We start from the raw sequence: 20,382 nt of genomic DNA, 5'->3' as shown, positions 1-20,382 counted from the left end.
AAGCCCGGTGAGGATCTACCTACATTTATATAGAGAGTGTATAACAGCCTTGGGAAAAGGTTTGCAGCCGGTCCACTGGGAGACAAGTTTGTCAAAATGCTTGTGTGGGACGGAATGACAGCCGACCATAAGCTGGCCTGCGCGGGGTTGAAGGAGCATGCTTTAGAGAGATGGATTGTGGCCTTTCGGGATATTGGCTCTATGAGCCACCAACTTCAAGCTATGACAGCTGCGGTAAAGAAAGGGCAACAGGAGGGCCTACAGACTCTGATACAGGTAATACAGCAATCAAGGGTTGCCCCTGCCATGTGTTTCAGATGCGGAAGGGAGGGCCATTTCCTCCAAAAATGTGCGTCCCAGGCCACGCCTCCTATGGGAGGAGGAAAGAAAGTGGAAACTCCCTGGATGCCCTGCCCCAAATGCATTAATGGCTTTCATTGGGCCCAGGACTGCTGGTCCAAATTTAACTTAAATGGGGGAGCCTTTAGCCTCCCAAGGGGGCTTCCCCCAGCCCCCTTAAAAAAGGGGAATGGTTCCACCAAGATCCATTGGATGGTACCTCTGGTAACCGGGTTAAGACCCAAGATGGTCGTCACAGTTGGAGATAAAAATTCTAAATATTTAATTGATACTAGAGCCGATCGAAAGCGAATCAGGTTCAGATCCCCAAATCCGAAGTGGCAGAGATGGTCGCCGCAAGGCATCCAGTGCGGTAACGCGACTGATCCTGGAGAAGCCAGCGGGAGCACTGGGGAGAGTTCTCTTTTCTTTGTAAAGAGCAGGGCGCCCTGGAATGGGTTCACCCCAAGAGAGGGGCCTGTGCCTTGGAAAGCATCGCGGTTTCGGTGGCGTCCAGTGAGCTCTCACTGGCCCTTGAAAATCAGGGGTAAAGGGTGTAAATTTCACACTGGGCCGCAGCAGGTCTCCAAGGTAAACAGCCTCTGGCATGCTGGAACAACAGCAGTCGCACATGGGACAGTAGGTCCTAAGGAGATGGGCGAGTGCCCTTCAAAAGGGACGGGCGTTCAGAAGGGACGGGCGATGGCCTACACAAAAGTTCAAGCCCTATCTGTAAAAGAGTCCATGGATTTTCATAGATTAACCCATGTAAATTGGAGAGGATTAAAACACAAATATCCTCAAATCCCTACTAAGGATTTAAAAAGAATTGTTCGCACTTGTAAATCTTGCCAACCCTTCTTGCAAATACCTCCCCTTCAATCTTCTGGAGTTATTCCAAGAGGCCTATACCCCAATGGATTATGTCAAGTGGATGTGATTCATTTTCAACCATTTGGAAAACTCAAATATATTTTTGTTTCCATAGATACCTATTCCAGGGCTGCTTGGGCCTCAGCTCATTCGGGTGAAAAGACAAAACATGCTATAAGTCATTTTCTTCAATGTTTTGCTATTCTTGGTATTCCCAAACAAATAAAAACTGATAATGGCCCTTGTTTTATTAGTCAACATTCCGTCTCCTTCCTACAATTATGGAAAATTATTCACACTATGGGCATTCCATATAACCCAAAAGGACAAGCTTTAATAAAAAAATATAATCATATCCTAAAGGTTCAATTACAAAAACAAAAGGGGGAGTTACTACCCTCACATAATCAATTAAGAAATGCATTATTAACCCTAAATATTTTAAATTTTTCAAGACTCCAACCTGTCCCCTTTTCATAGGCATTGGACCACAGAGATTCCCTTTTCCTCCTTCAAAGTAAAATGGAGAGATCCCCTGATGGGAATGTGGAGGGGCCCAGATCCGCTCATAACTGCAGGAAGGGGCTTTGAGTGTGTCTTCCCCTATGATGATAAAAGACCACTTTGGGTCCCAGCAAGAGATATCAAACACCTGCCTACAATAACTGGTAATTATGATTCCAGGGAAGAGGAAATCCCTGAAATTAGTCCTTTGTTTTTTATTTTAAAAGAAGATAGTCATGAAAACCCTAATGTTCGTCATCCTGTCCCTGCAAATACGGTATAGTATGCCAGGCTTTGGAAACGCAGGTAAGGCAAGGGAAATATTAAATGCAGGCCTTTGCACCCTTGCCTCCCTGCTCTCCGATATAAATATTATCCTTGAGGAGAAATCAATGCCCATCCCCCCCTTTTTTGATTGGGGAGGGCGAAAAAGGAGAGCAGTACAAGCCATTCTGCTCTTAATAGGCCTGGAGATTACTGCCAGAACTGCCATGGGTGTGGTAGGCCTGGAGGTTACTGCCAGAACTGCCATGGGTGTGGCTGGCCTTGGACAAATAATTGGCCTGGAGATTACTGCCAGAACTGCCATGGGTGTGGCTGGCCTTGGGATGGCCTTTGAGTTACATAAGAGACTCCCTCCGAATAATTGATGGTGTTAAGTCTATCTCAGAAATTGTCTGAGACTTACAAGCCCAATTAGATTCCCTAGCCTATGTAATATCACAAAAAGATGGATATTAGATTTATTCACAGCCGAAAAGGAAGGCATCTGCTTATTTTTGCAGGAACAAGATAAGATTAAGCAGCTCCAACATGATCTGGAGAGGTGGCGAGGAGATCTTCAGGAGGATCCGTTCTGGACCGGCTTTCATGGACTTTTGCCCTATTTTCTTCCTTTGTTGGGCCCCTTGCTGTTTATCATAGTTTTGTGCATTGTAGACCCCTGTGAATTTAATAGATTAGTCCAGTTTCTGTTAAAATCAACCAAATAGAAGTGCATTACCAAAGGCTTGCCAGCACAGAAAATAAATCTTAGGATTGGCGCTCTGAATATGACCACCCCTCTCCTGCCTTACAATTTCCCCAGATGGGAAAAATCAAAGCATGTTGAAGGGCTGGTAGCCAATGACGGGTAAGATTCCCAGGGGCCATGGAAACCTAAGACAGGAAGTACAGCATGATCTGTACTATCCAATGACGGGTAATCCATGGTACTCAATGGGGACAACCTAAGACAGGCACAGTCCCAATAAAATAAAAGAAAAAGGGGGATATGATGGGTTGTGTCTATACAGCGCCTAAGAAGATTCGGCCTGAGCAGCCTACGGCCTAAGGCAAAACTTTAAGTAAAGTGATTCAGCAAAAAACAGTCAAGATGGCGCCTGGAGGAAGCTAGGAAGGCGTGGTTTCCCCATTCACTATGGGTGGGGAGACTGAGCGGTTTTTCCCTTTCTACCTTTAAAGGAGCTTTCCGCACACATGAATGGCTCATGTACTGGCCTGGGATTGGCTGTAAACTACGTGCTAGTGATCTTTATCCCAGATAGGCTAGGCTATTTCTCATGGAAATTCCCCTCGTGGCTTGGTGCTATATAAAGAATTGCTTGGAGAGAAATAAAGGAGATCCTGCTTGACTTGACTCCCGGCTCGTGGGTTTGTGTTCGAGTCGTCCGGTACTCATCATCTCGCCAAGCCCTGCCAGCTGTCGGGCTGGATTCCCGACATAACCCGATGTATTACCTGTCACAGTGTGACAAAATTATTATATTATGTAACAACTTTTGACCTTGTAAGATCTGCAAGACTATAAAACCAACTTCATCATTCTGTTGGTTTCCTCATTGATGAATTAAGTAAAATTTGGCACATGCTCACAATTTATAGAATTCTATACCTAACACTTTTGAGATATATTTTGATAATTAGAGATAAATAATAGAAAAAATGATGGCACACAGATGCTATGAAAATGAGTACCTTTAAGAAAGTGAACGTGGATAAGGAAAGCCAAACACAAAGACCCGCTGCCTTTAAATTACATGAGGTAAGAACCATGACAACCAATCAGTAAAGAGGCTTAGAATAATTGACCAAAGAGCTGTAAAAAGAAACAGTAGTGTGGAGTACCTTGAAGTAAACTAAAGAAAGTATATCAAAGAAGTAAAGAAATGAAACAAATGTTGCAGAAAGGACATGGAGCCATGAATGAGAAGGACAACTGTATTTAGCAAATCAAAGAGCACTAGAAATCTTTAGGGGTTGAAGAGTAAATGAGAATACAGAAAAGTTATTCCAGTGCTTTTAGTGTAACAGGAGCAGAAAACTAAAAAAATGGTTAAAAGAAGTGCCATCACATAGGATCTTCTTATTATTTAATTGGAAAAATATTAGAGTATCTGTGTGCTAATGAGAATGATTCTTTAGAGAAGAAAATAAAGACATAAAAGAAAAAAGTATTGCTGAAATAGGGTCCTTGATTATAAGAATTTGGCATCAAAGAAATGGAGCCATTTTATTTTAATAAATAAAAATATAATTTTTCAATTATAGTATATCAGAAAATTAAATACTTCATTTTTGAAGATAAGCAAACCTTAGGAATTATCTAGTATATTTCCAGAACTCATTCAAGAAGTTGTAGCCTTCCTAAAGTCATTGTTTCACAGCAATGAAGACAAAGACTACACAGCCTTATGGAATGTTTTTATGTCAAAGAGAAAGCCATAAAATGCCTCAAACTGGTTTGATATAAATAAGTTTTTATAGTCTTTACAGACTGAAATTCTCTTTATAGTACCCTTAAAATTCAGTGTAAAGTCCTCCCATTAGTATAGGAATTATCATCCAATAAGTAGCAGCAGATGTTATAATCTAGATTGTAATAATGCTATGTAACCAGTCAGCCATTAATATTTTTTTTTATTGTACTAGCCTCCCTTATACTCAGCATTTAAAGATAAAAAGAAGTCACCATCTAAACTGGGGACTACCTCACTCAGCCTCCACTGTTGAATACAATACAATTTGCCCTAGGATATGCCAGCTGACACCTAGACACTGAGAGAAATCTATCAAAAGCAACAGATACAAATTTCTGAAATCATGAGAAGGAGGAATAACAAGGAAACAATGAGCTTCCACAAGACCACAATAACAGAAGCTGACAACACAGAATTCCAGATACTGCCAAAAGGCCAAGTCAAGAATATAATGGTAGAAATAATAAAGGACTTCTGAAAAGAATTTAGAGAAACTCTGAAAGAAATAAAGGATAAAATTGTTGAAGTGAAGGCATCAATTCAAACTATATTTAATCGATTAGATCACATGGAGAATAGAATGTTGCTCCTAGAAGATGATAACTACAAAACAAATGCATAGTATATAACTTAGGGAAAAAAACCCACAATTCAACAGCATGATTTGGATATTGAAAAAATATGGCCCACTTTAAAAGAGTTAACCTAAGAATAATTGGCATTGAAAAGGGACTAGAAGGTAAAACCAAAGGGATCAACAATCTTTTCAAAGAACTAATATCAGAAAATTATGAAAATCTAGAGCAAGAGGTTGGTACACAAGTACAGGAAACTTTAATAATAGTCAAACTGACCAATGTAGGAGAGAATCTTAAAGGCAACAAAAACAAAAACAAAAGAACAGGTGATATTCAGAGACAAAACAATTAGAATCACTCCAGACTTCCCAAACCAAGTCATGAAAGCCAAAAGGACCTGGAGTAGCATATTCCAAATTCTGAGAGAAAACAACTTGCAGTCAAAATTTTTCTTCCCAGGAAAAACTATCTCTCAAATTATATGAGGAAATAAAAATCTTCCACAACAAACAAAAGTTGAAGGAATTCATGTCTTCCAAACCAATACTAGAGAAAATACTCAAAGAAATTAACTGAAACAAAGAAATAAATAATGGTTCTGCCAGAACCACAGAAACAAGAATTTTCATCTAGCAAACAACTAGGAAAAGAACAACAAAAACTACCTCAAACAGAAGTTAAATCTCAATATGTTAGGAATTAAAAATCATCTCTCAATAATCACACTGAACACAAATGTCTCCACTCCCCAATTAAAAGAAATAAAGTGACAAAATGGATTAAGAACCAGGATCCATCTATTTGCTACCTGCAAGAAACACAACTTACAAGTCAAAAAAGTAACAAACTTAAGGTAAAGGGCTGGAGAAAGGTATTACATGCCAACTGAACTCAAAGACAAGCTGGAATAGCAACTCTCATATCAGACAAGTTAGACTTGAAGACCAAGCTTATCAGAAGAGACAAAAAAAGGTCATTTTTACTGGTAAAAGGAACAACCAAGCAAGAGTAAATAATGATTGTCAACATTTACGCCCCAAACATAAATGCAGCCACTTTAATAAAACAAACTCTTTGTGACATTAAGTAACACAAATCTCAATACAATAATACTGGGAGACTTCAATACCTGTCTTACACCACTAGACTGATCTTCTAGAAAAAGGTCAGTAAAGATGCCTCAGAATACCATCAACCAAATGGATTTATTAGACACATATAGAATATTCCACCCAACTACAGCAGAGTTCACATTTTTTTCAGGTGCTCACGAAACCTTCTCTAAAATAGACTGCATCCTGGGCCACAAAGTAAGTATAAATTAAAAAAAAATGTAACATACTTCCCTGTGTCTTTTCAGACCTTAATGGAATGAAACAAGAAATCAACTATAAGAAGACCCAGAGAAACCACATAAACATGTGGAGACTGAACACCACACTGCTGAATGAAGAATGGGTCATAGAAGAAGTAAGGAGTGAAATAAAGAAATTTCTGGAAACAAAAATAGAGATACAACATAAAAAAACCTCTTGGACACTGTGAAGGCAGTATTAAGAGGGAAATTCAAAGCACTGAGTGCTCACATAAGAACAGAAAATCACCAAATAAATAACCTAATGAGCCAGGCGTCGTGACGCATGCTTGTAATCCCCACGCTTGGGAGGCGGAGACAGGAGGATCGCACTGGTTCGGAGCCAGCCACGCTGGTTTAAGAGACCCTGTCTCCAAATAAAAAGTTAAAAAATAGGTCTGGGAGTGTAGCCCGTGGGAATGTATCCCAGAGGTAGAAGGGCTTCCAGGAACCCCAGTACCACACACACACACACACACACAAAAAAAAAAAATATATATATATATATACAATCAGCTGGGCGTGGTGGCACACTTGTAATCCCCACACTTGGGAGGCTGTGACAGGAGGATCGTACAGGTTTGAAGCCAGCCTCAGCTGACTTAAGAGACCCTGTTTCCAAATAAAATATAAAATAGGTCTGGGAGTGTAGCCCGGAGGTAGAAGGCCCCTGGGTTCCATCCTCAGTACCATAAAAAAAAAAAAAAAAACTAGAATTAATGAAGCAAAATTGAGATGGCCACAATATTCCATTTCTTCTCAATGCCAATATTTTAAAATAGATTTCCTTTGTAATCTTTGAAACTTTGCATTCATACACAATTAGAAAAGTCAAATATCATTACTCCATATAAGAAGGAATTATGTGATTTTAAACAGCTATTGCATTATTTTTTTCTTTTTTCTTTCTTTTTTTAATATTTCTTTTTTAAATTTATTTTTATTGGTGCATTGTAATCATACATCACATTGGAATACAAGACTTGAGAGGATATACAAGCACACATCATCCAATTATCCCTCATCCAATCCCCATCCCATTCTCTCCCCCTCCCTCAATCCCATGCTTGATTGGTGATTAATTTTATTATAGGTAATAATAGCAGTTCAATAATAGTTGATAACAGTGGTTGGGTTTTAGTTGTGTTGTCAATGGATAGGCTATACTTTTAAAATGGATGAGGAAATATGAGGAGTCATGTATTATTTTTAGGTTTTTATGGGTGGGTCACTTATCTAGAGAGAATAGGTCATCAGTATTAATAAAAAGAAAATGAGGGTTATTTAAATGGAAATGACTACTTTTTTCCAGTGAGAAAAACATTTGAGGCAGGCAAGTACATATAAAATTAAAAATTTACTGTTGGACATATTGTGATGGCTAGCAAAGATAACTATAAAAATATTAATGACAGGGTTGGGCGTGGTGGTGCATACTTGTAATCCCAGCATTTGGGAGGTGGAGATCAGAGAATAGCAGTTCAAGAACAGCCTCAGCTACTTAGCAAGGCCCTTTGCAACTCAGTGAGACTCTATTTAAAACATAAAAAGATTAAAAGATAGGGCTGGGGGTGTAGCTCAGAGGTACAGTGCCCCTGTGTTCCTACTGCAAAAAAAAAAAAAAAAATATATATATATATATATATAATATATACATATATCTACATCATATACATACATATATCAATGGCATATAAAAATATTTTGTATCCTGATGAAATAATATGATATATATGACATAATAATTTGTCATCATTGTTTGTTATTTTCTGTTATGAGAAATTATGACAGGCTTTAGTCTGGAAGTATATAAACAAATCAAAAATACAAGAAACGAGCAATTAAAAAATTGCTATCCTTCCTTACTAAACTTATGGCAATTTTTTATATTTAATAAGTATTAGCAGTTATAACAAGTTAAAAGAATTTTCTTAAAACTCTACTTTCTCCCTCTCTTCCCATAGGCTATCTTCCATAAACAGCTCTTGATTGGAGTGGATAATAGTTGATAAGAAATTCTATCAAATTTAGCCAGTTGTAATGAATGATGATTTTTAAATTAAATTTCATTAAAATCTGATAACACTAATATATAATTGGTGAATTTTTATAAGATAATTTATGTCCTTGTCAGTGTGCCTGCACATTTAAAGTTTGCACTTGGACCACTTATTATAGTCTTAGTTTGTGTGTGTGTATACAGTAAAAGTTTCCTAGGTCTAGATTTTACTAAAAATGTTTGAAACTTCTCTGAACTACAGCATATTGGTGGGTATAATTTACTTTCTCAAACCCCAAGGCTAAAAATAATAGGAGAGAAACCAATCATGTAAAACTTCATTGAGCAGCGCAACATTTCTCAACCTGCAAATGAAATGAACACTTACTTGATTTCAATAGAGTTGTGTTTTAAAAGATTTTTGCCTCAAGATGTAAATGCTTTAATTCTTTCCTGAGTAATGCAACACTCTCCTACAAGGAAGTGGTAAATTAAAAGTAACTTGTACTATCTTAATGTTCTACAGAGAGAAAAGAGTGGATACTGATGAATAAAAAGAAAAATCACTTATAGGTGCAGTTACTCAGCCACAGTGTGTTGCTTGTAGTACAGATTTTAAAAGCCTTTAAGAAGGTTGGAGATTCAACAAGCAGATCAGTAACACATCATAAAATAGTGTCCAAAGAACAGACATTAGAGTTTAGGTTATTTCAGCAATGCATCAAAGCACCACTGAAAGATCATAATTACGGCACAGATAGCTGGGAAATGACACCAGCAGATGGATTCAACCAATCTGCAGCAATCAGAAATGAATTGCTGTTTGAATGGTTGAAATTTATATTTTGGATGACTAAGAAATACTTGTCGTCAGAGGCTCTAAAAACACGGACTTGTCCAACTATCCTGGAAGAAACATTGTTTAAATAACTTATTTGCATGGGAGATAATGCCCTTGGGTTGAACATCTTTAGCCACAAATGTCAGTGGTCAAGCTGCTTCACAGATGGGCAATAGTTATTTGCAGTTTTCTTGCCTTTAGTCCTCCAATGTAGTAAGGAACTAGTGGCTTTTATAATTTCTTGACCCCAAATATATCATGACTCAAAATGGCAGTCTATTATACTAACAAATTGGCAAGTCTGAACCATGTGGCAAATTTGGCTTGTTATAGTTCATTCAGATAACTCGAACAGGCATGTAACTGGTATGTTCCAACCAGACTGGTATAACTTGCTTTCTCTCTCTCTATAAAAAAACTCACCCTAAAATAAAAATCTAAAACTCCCATGGAAATAGACAAATGGCACCGTGAAGAACATTAGTATAATACTGATTTTAGCAAAATAACATAACTCCTGATAAAGATAAAAGGAATAGGAATAATTTCAACAAGTATAAATGATGAATTGTGTTTTTAAACTTCAAAGGATATTAGATTTGCCTATATGAAATCTTTTAAGTATAGAAATTCAGGTTAAGTAGACAAAAGTTGCTCCAATTATTTTATACTGAACTTAAAAAAGCTTTACTAATTCAGTTCTTGGCATAGACAAAGACTTATTGAGACGAACAAAAAACCATATATGATTGGGTGGTTTTTTAGCATATTAAGAATTTTTCTTTTATGGTCCATCTTAATTTTGCTAGACTAGATTGAGGTCCCTTAGTTCTGGGCCTACAAATTGATCAAATCCAGAGTGCATCATGATATATTTTGATTTTGTCATATCCTTAAAAGCTGTATGAAACAGCCATGCATATACTTTGCAAGAGGTAAAGTTTTGATTTTGCTACCTTGGTTCATTTTGGTACTGATATGTAACACTGAAAGTAATAGCTATAGAGGATGACCACTATAAGTGGTGAGAGCTAATTCTAGATTATGTCCTTGAATTTTTGCCATTTACTGGATTTTTAAAGTTTTTATCCTCAGCCGGGCGTGGTGGCGCACACTTGTAATCACCGCGCTTGGGAGGCAGAGACAGGAGGATGGCGCTGGTTCGGAGCCAGCCTCTCTGGCTTAAGAGACTCTGTTTCCACATAAAAATGTTTAAAAAATAGGTCTGGGAGCGTAGCCCATGGGAGTGTATACTGGAGGTAGAAGGGCTTCAGGAATCCCAGTACCACCAAAAAAAAAAAAAAGTTTTTATCCTCAGTATATACTGATATATCACTTATTTATGTTTTGTTTAGAGAATGAATGACAATAATCATAAAGTACTGTTTTTTTTCAGTGCCCTTCTTAGGTAATTTTTAATGCTTTTATTGGTACATTATAATTTCACATTATAATATAAATCATGTTGACAATGACATATGTACTTGGTGGCCTACTATGTCCCCATTCCCTTCCCTCCAAATAGAGTATACAGATTAACATTTATACAGAGTATACAGATTGACATTTATAATCATTAGCATATCAATATATTTATGTAACAATTAATTATAAGCAACAGCAGTCCTTTATAAACTTGAGAGTATATAATTTAAGTGCTATGATTTTATGAAAATAAAATTATAAATGAAAATATGTAATTTCATGCCTATAGATGTTCTTTTTTATTGTTGATAAAATTAAGAACAAACTCTAAGCCTTCTTTTTCCTCCCTTTTGGTACTGACCCCAGTCTTATTTTAATTTTTTAATTTGAAGTAGGGTGTCACTGAGTTCTTGAGGCTGACATTGGATGTGGGATCCTCCTGTCTCAATCTCCCAAGTACTAGAATTACAGGGGTGTGCCACCACACTCAACTCCCCTCAGCCTTTTAACACAATATTCATTCACTTGGTCATAGGAATGCATATAACTGTCACTTCAGTCAAGTTAGGGACAGTGTTGGTGGTACTTGTGGTATAGGCACTAGACATCAACAATACATCTCTATGCAAGAGTACTGACAGAAAACATTTCAATGAATCCATGCATTTACAGGATTAGGATAAAACTAATATTAGATGAAAACAGTATTGAACATTCAACAAATGATAAATGTGATATTTTCTGAAAACTGCATGTTAATCAATAAATGTTAAACAACAGTTGCATATTTTCTCTCTGGGAAGAACTTCAAAAAAAGATACAAGAACAAACACATACACATGATATTATTGGGATAGACAAGTCATTTATAGCTTACCAATTATTTGCATATTGACATGTGAGTATGACATGAATTTGTCAGAAACCTCCAGCCGATTTTGAATTGAAGCTACCTATTTCTAGGGATATGATTAAAGTACAGCAAATATAAACCTGTTTTGTTTTTTTTTTCAGATAGTAAAGCATCAGCATCAGAACGTCAGAAAGGTGTCTGACATCCACAGCTTAATAAAAATCCAGACAAAGGTATGGAGTTACTCTTAGAAAATGCAGCTTTCCCAGTAACTTTGATGGCACAGAAGATGGTACTGGGTGGATATATGAGTATGTATCAACAACTCTGAGTGGAAAGTGCTTCAGAAGAGTTTAACTGAAAAGCTGAAGAAATGTCTTGATGATATCCTCACATTTCACTTTTTTTTCCTTTATTCAAGAAGATTATTAAACAATCAAAATTTATGTTAAAATGCACTTAAAGAGTTCTCTAATCAATATAAAAATTACAAGTAACCAAGAAAGCACTGTGTCATGCTTTATTGGTAGTTTTTCTTAACAGAGCATAAAATAATAATGATTCTCATAACTGACAACATTTTAGGTAAAATTATGGTCTTGCCTGAACATTTAATGAATAACAAGCACATAGCACCCTTTGAAAACTCTGTAAGCAAATCAATAAATGTTAAAACAGTGACTACAATATATTTTATTTTCTCCTTGGGAAGAATTTTGAAAAAAGAAAAATAAACAGAAAAATAACATAATTGAGAGTTTCAGACAAGTCTCTTCTACTTTATTATTTTATACTAATATAAGTAAAAGTGGCTCAGGCCTGTTCGTAAATTTAATTTAAAACAAAAAACTCTGACAAATTTTGTTTCTAGTATTAGACTTTAATATGAAGACATTTCACTCATGTGCACATACCAAAAGAGGAACACCTAACTTGGGATTCTAGCCAATTTTATTTACGTGAGGGCTGTTTAGTCTCAGGTTTTATATTTTTCTGCTTGCCTCCTGCTGTCTACTTTTTGGCAAATTATTGCTTCTCAGCATCATCACCAGTATGTGGACAGAAAATAAGAAAAAAATAAAATAACTTCATTTGGTAATTTAAAATTTCTTAAGAGAAGCAAGGGAGATGGCCTTGGGGAAGGTAGAAGGGGGGTGAATTAATGAAGAAAACACTCCCACTGACCAATGTTCATATGTGAGAATAGCAATACCAATCTCAATAGCCTGTACGGGGAAGGGTGTGTATGGGGAGGGGGCCAGGGGAAAATTCCCCAAGTGCTGTGTCCATGTATGTCACTATCACTCTGAACTACATTATGAGACTATAATGCACCAATAAAAGTATAAAAAAGATCTAATTGAAAAAAGATGAAAGTAATGTCAATAGTGAAATCATATGACTATCAACTAATCTAATTATTTCACCATCTTCCCCACAAATAACTGAGTTTTGTGTGTGTATGCTCACGTGTGGAACAGAACTTTTAAAGAAAATTTATAAATTAAACTAATACATGCCAAGTATATAAAGATAAAATAATATAGTTTACTATTAAAATTTCATCTTGATAAGAATAAACGAGACACAAATTCTTATAAATTCCACAGCTCTTTGTATCTAGTTATGTATCAACTAAAATTGTCACAATATATTAAACAGTGATTTAATCTGAATTTGTCAGCTATAGATTTGTTTCTGAAAAAGTATTACTATAGTTCTTGGAAGAACCTATAGTATACCATTCTTATTATCTTACAAAAATAGAACTACATTTGGGAGAAAATTCCCAATAAAACTTAGAACTTTAATGAAACCAAAGTCCAAAAGAAGATAAAAAGTTCTGAAGTTATATGTAGAAAATTACCTTTAAAATGTTATTATATAAATAAAAGTGCTCCACAAATCCATTCTTAATAAAATTAAAAAAGAACTGATAAAGTATTCCTTTTTCTTAACTTAATTTTGAATAATATTCTATCAAAAATGGTTTTGTTTTATTAATATTATGTTACAATAATTATATTAATTTTTATTTATTTGCTTTACTAAGAAGTACAAAAACAGTCTACAGAAATGTCTTTATTTACAATATTGCTCAAAGAAAAGTGAAACATACAATATTTAAGATATCTCTAAATCAGATTACTTTTCATTTAAACTAATTTCTAGAAAAATTTTTTCCCTATAAGCTATCATGTCTTCTACATCTTTGTAGGCAAGCATTTCTTCAATAGATATCAGCGTATAGCTATCCAGGCTGAATGGTGAATTGTTCTTTACAGCATTTAACATCTTTAGGGATGTTGCAACAGATTCACTCAAAGAAGAACAAACTGGGAAAATGCGAGCAGTCCATAAACTCAGACATGTCTTATTTCCTGAAAATAGCTCCTCTGTAATTTTAAGATTCCAAGTATCTAAACATGACAAAAAACAGACTCCAAAAAACTGAAGTAACTTTATATCTAGCAATGTTTGAACATTCTTTTTCAAGTTGTCCTGCACTCCAAATGCCATAGTTGAATACTCTAAGTTTCCATTTATCTTCAAGCTTAAGGAAGAGAGAAACGAATATGCAGGCAGGACAGCTTTTGTTATGATATAAGAATTGCTAATAATGCAGTTTTCCCCAACAAATACATCAGGTCCCAATCTGGAATACTCTACAACTGAGCCAGGTGCCACAGAACATCTTGAGTCGATTATACTCTGAATGATACAAGATGTTTTACCAGAGCATTCTGGTACATCTGAAAGGATGCTAAAAGCTATGGATTGGAGGCCCAGTTCCGATTTTAAACTACTATATGAAGTAAAATGAAACAAATATTCTTCAGTTGTTCCAATGTGATAAAATTTGGAGTTATTAAGAACAACAACATTTAGTGATGTACCTTTAAGAAGATGAAATATTTTCTGCCTCACATGGACCAACTCTGATTCTTGTTTTGTGACATTTGATGTGTTTCTAGTGTACTCTATAGTTGCTCCAGGTCCTAATGCTTGCAGAAAGTCACCATAAGCATCTATTTCACAGTTCAGTGTGCCTATGTTTTCATAAAAAGCAAGTAACTTTTTTGCTGATTTATGATCCATGTAAAATACGCTATCTGTGTAGACATACTCAGGGTCTAATTGAATATAGGTAGTGTCATCTCTAGCAAAATCATGTTGAAAAAAATTCCCAGGCTTACACACAGCATTAAACTGATGCATCTTTTCTATGCTGGGCTTATGAAGGAACCGATGGCAACTCGTGTACTCAAGGTCTCTATATGTTAAACAATTAAAAGAATCTAAGACAAATACTCCATGTGTGGTACCTACAGTCAAACTGGAAGGATGAGCTAATGCAGTAAATCCAGGTTTATCAAACCTAATATGCTCAGATTCTCCAATACTATAAAGCTCAATATCATCTGCACATGTAACCAGAATTCCAGGTTTCATGTGTAAGGGAAAATCAATGTACATGGCTAGTTTTAATTCCAACATCTGGTAAATGGGGTTACCAAGTGGTAAAGTGGTGAAAATTTTCCCCAGAGCACTTGCATTTGGGAGGCGTTGACTGTAGCCACCTATAAAAAAAACAAATGTATTATTGTTTATGATTTCTAAAATCCAGGAATATTGGTTATAACTTAAAATATCCTTAAATATATTTAATATATTGCAACTCAGGAAAGAAAAATTAAATCCAGGGAGCAATTTTCCTATAGCCATTTGATATAATGCAGTTTTAAGGAGTCTAGGTTAGGAAAGAATTCTACTACAGAACCTATGAATTGTTGGAATCAATTATATAACAAGGAAAAAGAACCATAGGAACCAGGTGAAGTGGCATATGCCTGTAATCCAGTATATAGCTCAGAGGTAGCCTTTGGAGTTCAATCTTTAGTAACATTAACACACAGACACACAAACACACTATATTAAATAATTACCATATGGTAGTGTTTAGGAAATAATGACAACAAAAATGCCCATATATGTTTAAACAAATTAATTCATTCTCTCAAGTATTTTCTATTCATGGTTGGTTTAGTCTACAGATATAGAACCCATGCATCAGGGCCTACTGCATACATTTCTAACTATATATTTTCTAGTGTCTAAATTTTGTGGTAAATTGTTAATAATCATAGTTATTTTCTATAATAAAATTACAAATTGGATTGTTTTACATTTTTAATTAGTCTTGAAAAACAGAATTTAGATGTGTTGTCATCATCTTTACAATGAATGATAATAGTATATATGAATTATAAGAATTAGAAAGGAGCTTAGAGCCATGTAAACAAGTGTTTCTAAAATATATGTCTCCATACCAGTGCCAGTCCATGATAGTTTTCATTGCTCCTCCAACATAGAGTAAAAATAGAAATTTCCACATAACCAAAATTTTTGTACAATTAAGTGTATTCAAATTATCTTTTAGGTAAATGTAAAAAACTACCTTTTATTCTGATACTATGTTCTTCCAAGTTTTCTACTTTAAAAGTTTTCTCTGTTTTGTGTATTTCTCCCTTATATATTTCTTTGACAACCCCCATGTTTTATTGCTTTTATCTTTTACTTTTAAAATTCTGTTAAGGACGGTAGCCATTGGCTTCAAATAGTTAGACAAAAATGCAAGACAGAAGAGGTTTTGGTAAAAGTCTAGTAAAATAGTGCTTGACAAGTCTCTTCAACAGTAAAAGTCCCCTTTAAAGCTTTCCTGAAAATGTCCACATTTTTTATGAGTTCTGTCTTCAGAAAAATAATTTTCTGCATGCATACTAAAAACAAACATCCATAAAAAACTGTGGATATGTGTGACCTACAACTTTTAAGGATAGATTTTCTAAAAGTCATTATACATTTGCAGCCTAAAAATAGCACAAAAAGACTGAAATATTTGTTTTCAAAGCAAAATAACTTGAAAAAGAAAGAAATAGAGGAATAGGAGAAAAAAGCTCCCAAGTTATCAAAGGTAGAATAACTCAAAAGAAAATATAAAGTATAACTTTACCAGAGTGTATTAATAGGATAGTAGAAGAATTCCATTTATCTCCATATAGCTTTTCCAAACATTGAAGAGCACAAAGTGTTGATCCTCCATTTCCTTAAAAATAAGTTAAAAAGCACAATTTGTTTCATAGAAACCTACTCAAATTTTGTAATGATGGTAAATTTAAGAATATGACTTTGGTAGATGGTGAAAGTAGTGAAAAAGAATAAAACTAATCTATTTCATATCAAATGAACAAGTGAGTAATTAGTACAGAAATTGGACAATAATAATAATAATAAATGATTAGATAATATTCTCCTAAAAATAGTAATAAGAAAAAAGTGATAAATTATATGATCTGTACCACAGAAATAATATACACTCATATGGAGTTACAAACCATAAAATATATTAAATAATTCTCCCATATGACATAATCAAATACATGTGAGATTTTTTCCAAAGATTTTTAGAATCTGGTTTTATAAAAAAAAAATAATAATAGTAGAAGGTACCATACTACCACAGTAGGCAATATCTATACCTCAAATTCTTATCTACATAGTAGGAAAAATACAGACACTGAATTCATTATAACAAAACACAGTAACTTAGAACAATGCAAATGTCAAACATATATACTCACCCCTGGTAGAAAGGAGCTTCAGTTTTAAGTACCACATGGGAAAATAGAATTTATGTGTTATTTCATATCTGCATTGTGTTCCTACAAAGTGGAAGAATACATCCATGTGTGTGTTTGTGGTGTGTATCACTATTTGCTTTCTTCATGTAAATTTCTGAAGAAACAGTGGGATTTGGTGGGATCTTAAGAGTCCTACTTATAAAGTCCAAAGGAGTATTCACCAACAGAGTAAATATTATTAAGATTAAAAATTCTTTTTTAAATAACATTCTGAAAATTTGTCACTATAAATCACAATAGGTAAGAACAACTGTAATACTTTTTATCTTCCTAAAAGAAGAGTCAATTTACATTGAAATCTTAAAGTTTGCAAAGGCCATAGGTGGGGATATGCAGCTTATAAACTATGAACCACAGAAAAGCTTTTCTTCCATTATTATTCTGCTAGAATTTATGTTATAAACCTGTCCATAAAATGCATACCAATTTTGGCTCCAGCAGGATCAACGAAAACATGATATTGAACTCCAAGGGGTAATTCCTTTCTTTTCAGCTTTTCTGACAGCTGTTGCCTATAAGCAAGTTCCTGCTTTTCATCAGCGGCTGTTATTGCAACTATGTCCCAGAATTCTCCAGCTACCACAGGTTTGCCTATTTGAAAAAAACAAATAAATGATAATAAATATCATAAGAATTCTCTAGTTGTTGTAGGTTTGCTTATTTTTAAAGGAGAAAAGAGATAACTTATTTTTATCTTCAAAAAGATACCTACCTACTGCTTTTGAAAATTAGAGAATAATTAATGGCCTCCTATTATGATTCAAAATAGTTCTAATGAATATTGCTATCACCACCCCCAACGGCCTTTTAGATTACTCCTACAATCAATACCATTTATTTAGAAATTCTAAAACATGTAATGCTTAAATTCACTGAGTTTCTTTAAACTTGAAAAAAAACTATTATCTTAATTCTTAAAAAAGAAGAGAGTAAGAAAAAATTGAATCTCTAGGTTTCAAAACCATTTTTATATATCAGGAACATGTATATATCAACCCAAAGATCCATTCCTTCAGTGTTGCTCTTTATAAAATGTGGGTTCTTCATTTTTACTTTATTGGTGGTGCTGGGGATTGAACCCAGGGGCGTTCTTCATCTGAGCTACACACCCAGCCTTATTTTATTTTTTATTTGGAGCAAGGTCTTGCTAAGCTGCTGAGAGTCTCATTAATTTGTTGAGGCTGGCTATGAACCTGTGATCCTCCTATCTCAGCCTCCCAAGTATTGAATTACCGGCATGACCCGCCACTATGAGCTGGTTCTTCATTTTTTACTATAATGTAAGCCATATAAGCTTATATAGGTATTAGAATATGACACAAAATTCTGGATAACAGAAAAGGTCCCAACTTCCTGATGAACTAAATACGGACAGAACTTTTGGTAAACAGTTCGAATTTCTTCTTTATCAATAAAAAAGGGCAAACTTTTTTTTTTTCTTCTTTCTTTTTAGTTAACAAACGAAACTTGTCACCTAGGGCCTTGTAGTTCTGAAAACTTTACTATTATCAAAATATCAGTCCCTGAATTTTTTAGGCAGTCACTACATCACAAACATAACCAATTTCATTAGACAGTTTTACAGGACTGCCAAGTGGCATAATCTGCTTTTTTTTTTTTAAAACAGCAGATACACTGTAAAATTTTAATACACTTTAAAATTTAAGCCATAATAATTTCTCCATGTTCTGCACTCCCCAAAACCTCATTTACATGAGAGAACAAATTGGTAAGATAGTTAGAGAATCATGAAGAGGGGCAAAATCAAAACTAATTGTGAGGGTCAAAACACTGTGCTTCAAGCCTTTTAGATTTACTTAAATTAACTTCTATTAATGAGCCAACCATTGCATAACTTCGATTTATAGCTTCAGTAGTCATGTGAATCATTTTCGTAATTCTCTTTCTTCTTTACTATTTTGGTACCTATAGCGTCAAGAATATAGTAAAAGAAGAGAAGAGAACTTGCATAAGGAACGAAGAGGCATTGAAAGAATAAAAAGAAAACTGGAGTCATCAGCCACTCCGGGGTCAGCGTCCCGGGCCTGCAGGTGAGAGCCAGACGGGAAGTGACAGCCCACATAAGGCGCCCTCCCTCTTCTCTGCCCTGGAGAAATCCGTGTCTCATCGGTACCTCTCAATTCTGAAAATCTCCGCAATTTTCGCTGGGTGGCTTCCCGCAGAGAAACACCTACAGGGCCCCCCGCGGCGGCCATAGCCCACCTTTCCCTTTCCCGAGACCGCGGCGCACAGCACGCATGCGCGCCGATGGACCTCGGCCTCCGACCCCGGTTCCTCGGCCCCGCCCCCTCCGCGCGTCAATCTTGTGACCACGCCCCCTAGCTCCTCCGCCTTTACCCGGAAAGCTGTGCCGGGGTGAGCCGGCTTCGCGTCCTGTTTCCCTAGCAACGGTCTTGGGAACAGATGGCCACTTTGGGTTTGTGAGACTGTGCGGGGTCTGGGACGCCGGTTCCCAGCTCTTAAGGCCTTCGAGCCGGGTTGAACCGGTGAGTGGTTCCTGTGGTTGTTACTCTTTGGAACCGACCCGCTAAAGATAAGACGAAACTACCTGATCCCAAATTTCTCACCCAACTGATTTATCCTAACAGGACGTTAGTTTCTGTTAGGAGCAGTTCCCATTACTTCTCAGATTATTTCAACCCAGTCCCCCCCCCCCCCCCGGAGGCACCTCCACCACCTGTTGAGCTACAGTCTGAATATTTAAAATCTATATTCTCTTGGGGAACTTTAGGTTTGTGTGTTCTTTGCGCTTGCATCTCCTAGACTGTAAGCCACACACCCCCTCATTTGAGTTTGTAGGTACACATGCCAACCTTGCAGATTTCTTTTCGGAAGTTGTATAAAATTTAGTCAGCTAGCCAGGCTTGGTGGCGCACACCATAATCTCAGAACTCCCGAGGCCAAGACAGGAAGATCTCAGGCTCAAGGCTGGTCTCAGCTATTTGGCAAGACCTTTCAAAATAAAAAAAAAAAAAAAGGGTTGGGGGTGTAGCTTTAAGATGTAGAACACCCATGGGTTCAATACTCAGTACCAAAAAAAAAAAAAAAAAAAAAAAAAAACCCAAAACCCAACAATCAGGTCTCTAATATTTGTGTTACTTTGGTTGCATCTTTGAATTTCTTTTGTATATGTA

The 20,382-nt window shown here is 35.8% G+C and overlaps 1 protein-coding gene across 1 annotated transcript; it reads right to left on the bottom strand.

Moving 5' to 3' along the window:
• Positions 1 to 13,670: 13,670 nt before the first annotated feature.
• Positions 13,671 to 19,443, bottom strand: FPGT (fucose-1-phosphate guanylyltransferase; the record flags this gene model as incomplete). Its single annotated transcript, XM_080690776.1, has 4 exons — positions 13,671 to 15,106; positions 16,540 to 16,632; positions 17,651 to 17,818; positions 19,362 to 19,443. 4 exons carry the CDS (start codon positions 19,441 to 19,443, stop codon positions 13,671 to 13,673), a joined length of 1,779 nt encoding a protein of 592 aa, XP_080546902.1.
• Positions 19,444 to 20,382: the final 939 nt, after the last annotated feature.

The sequence above is a fragment of the Muscardinus avellanarius genome (assembly GCF_963383645.1).
Source record: "Muscardinus avellanarius genome assembly, chromosome: 3".
Taxonomy (NCBI): Eukaryota; Metazoa; Chordata; class Mammalia; order Rodentia; family Gliridae; genus Muscardinus; species Muscardinus avellanarius.
Note: the sequence above shows the minus strand (reverse complement) of the source record. Positions and strands in the feature narration are given on the sequence as shown.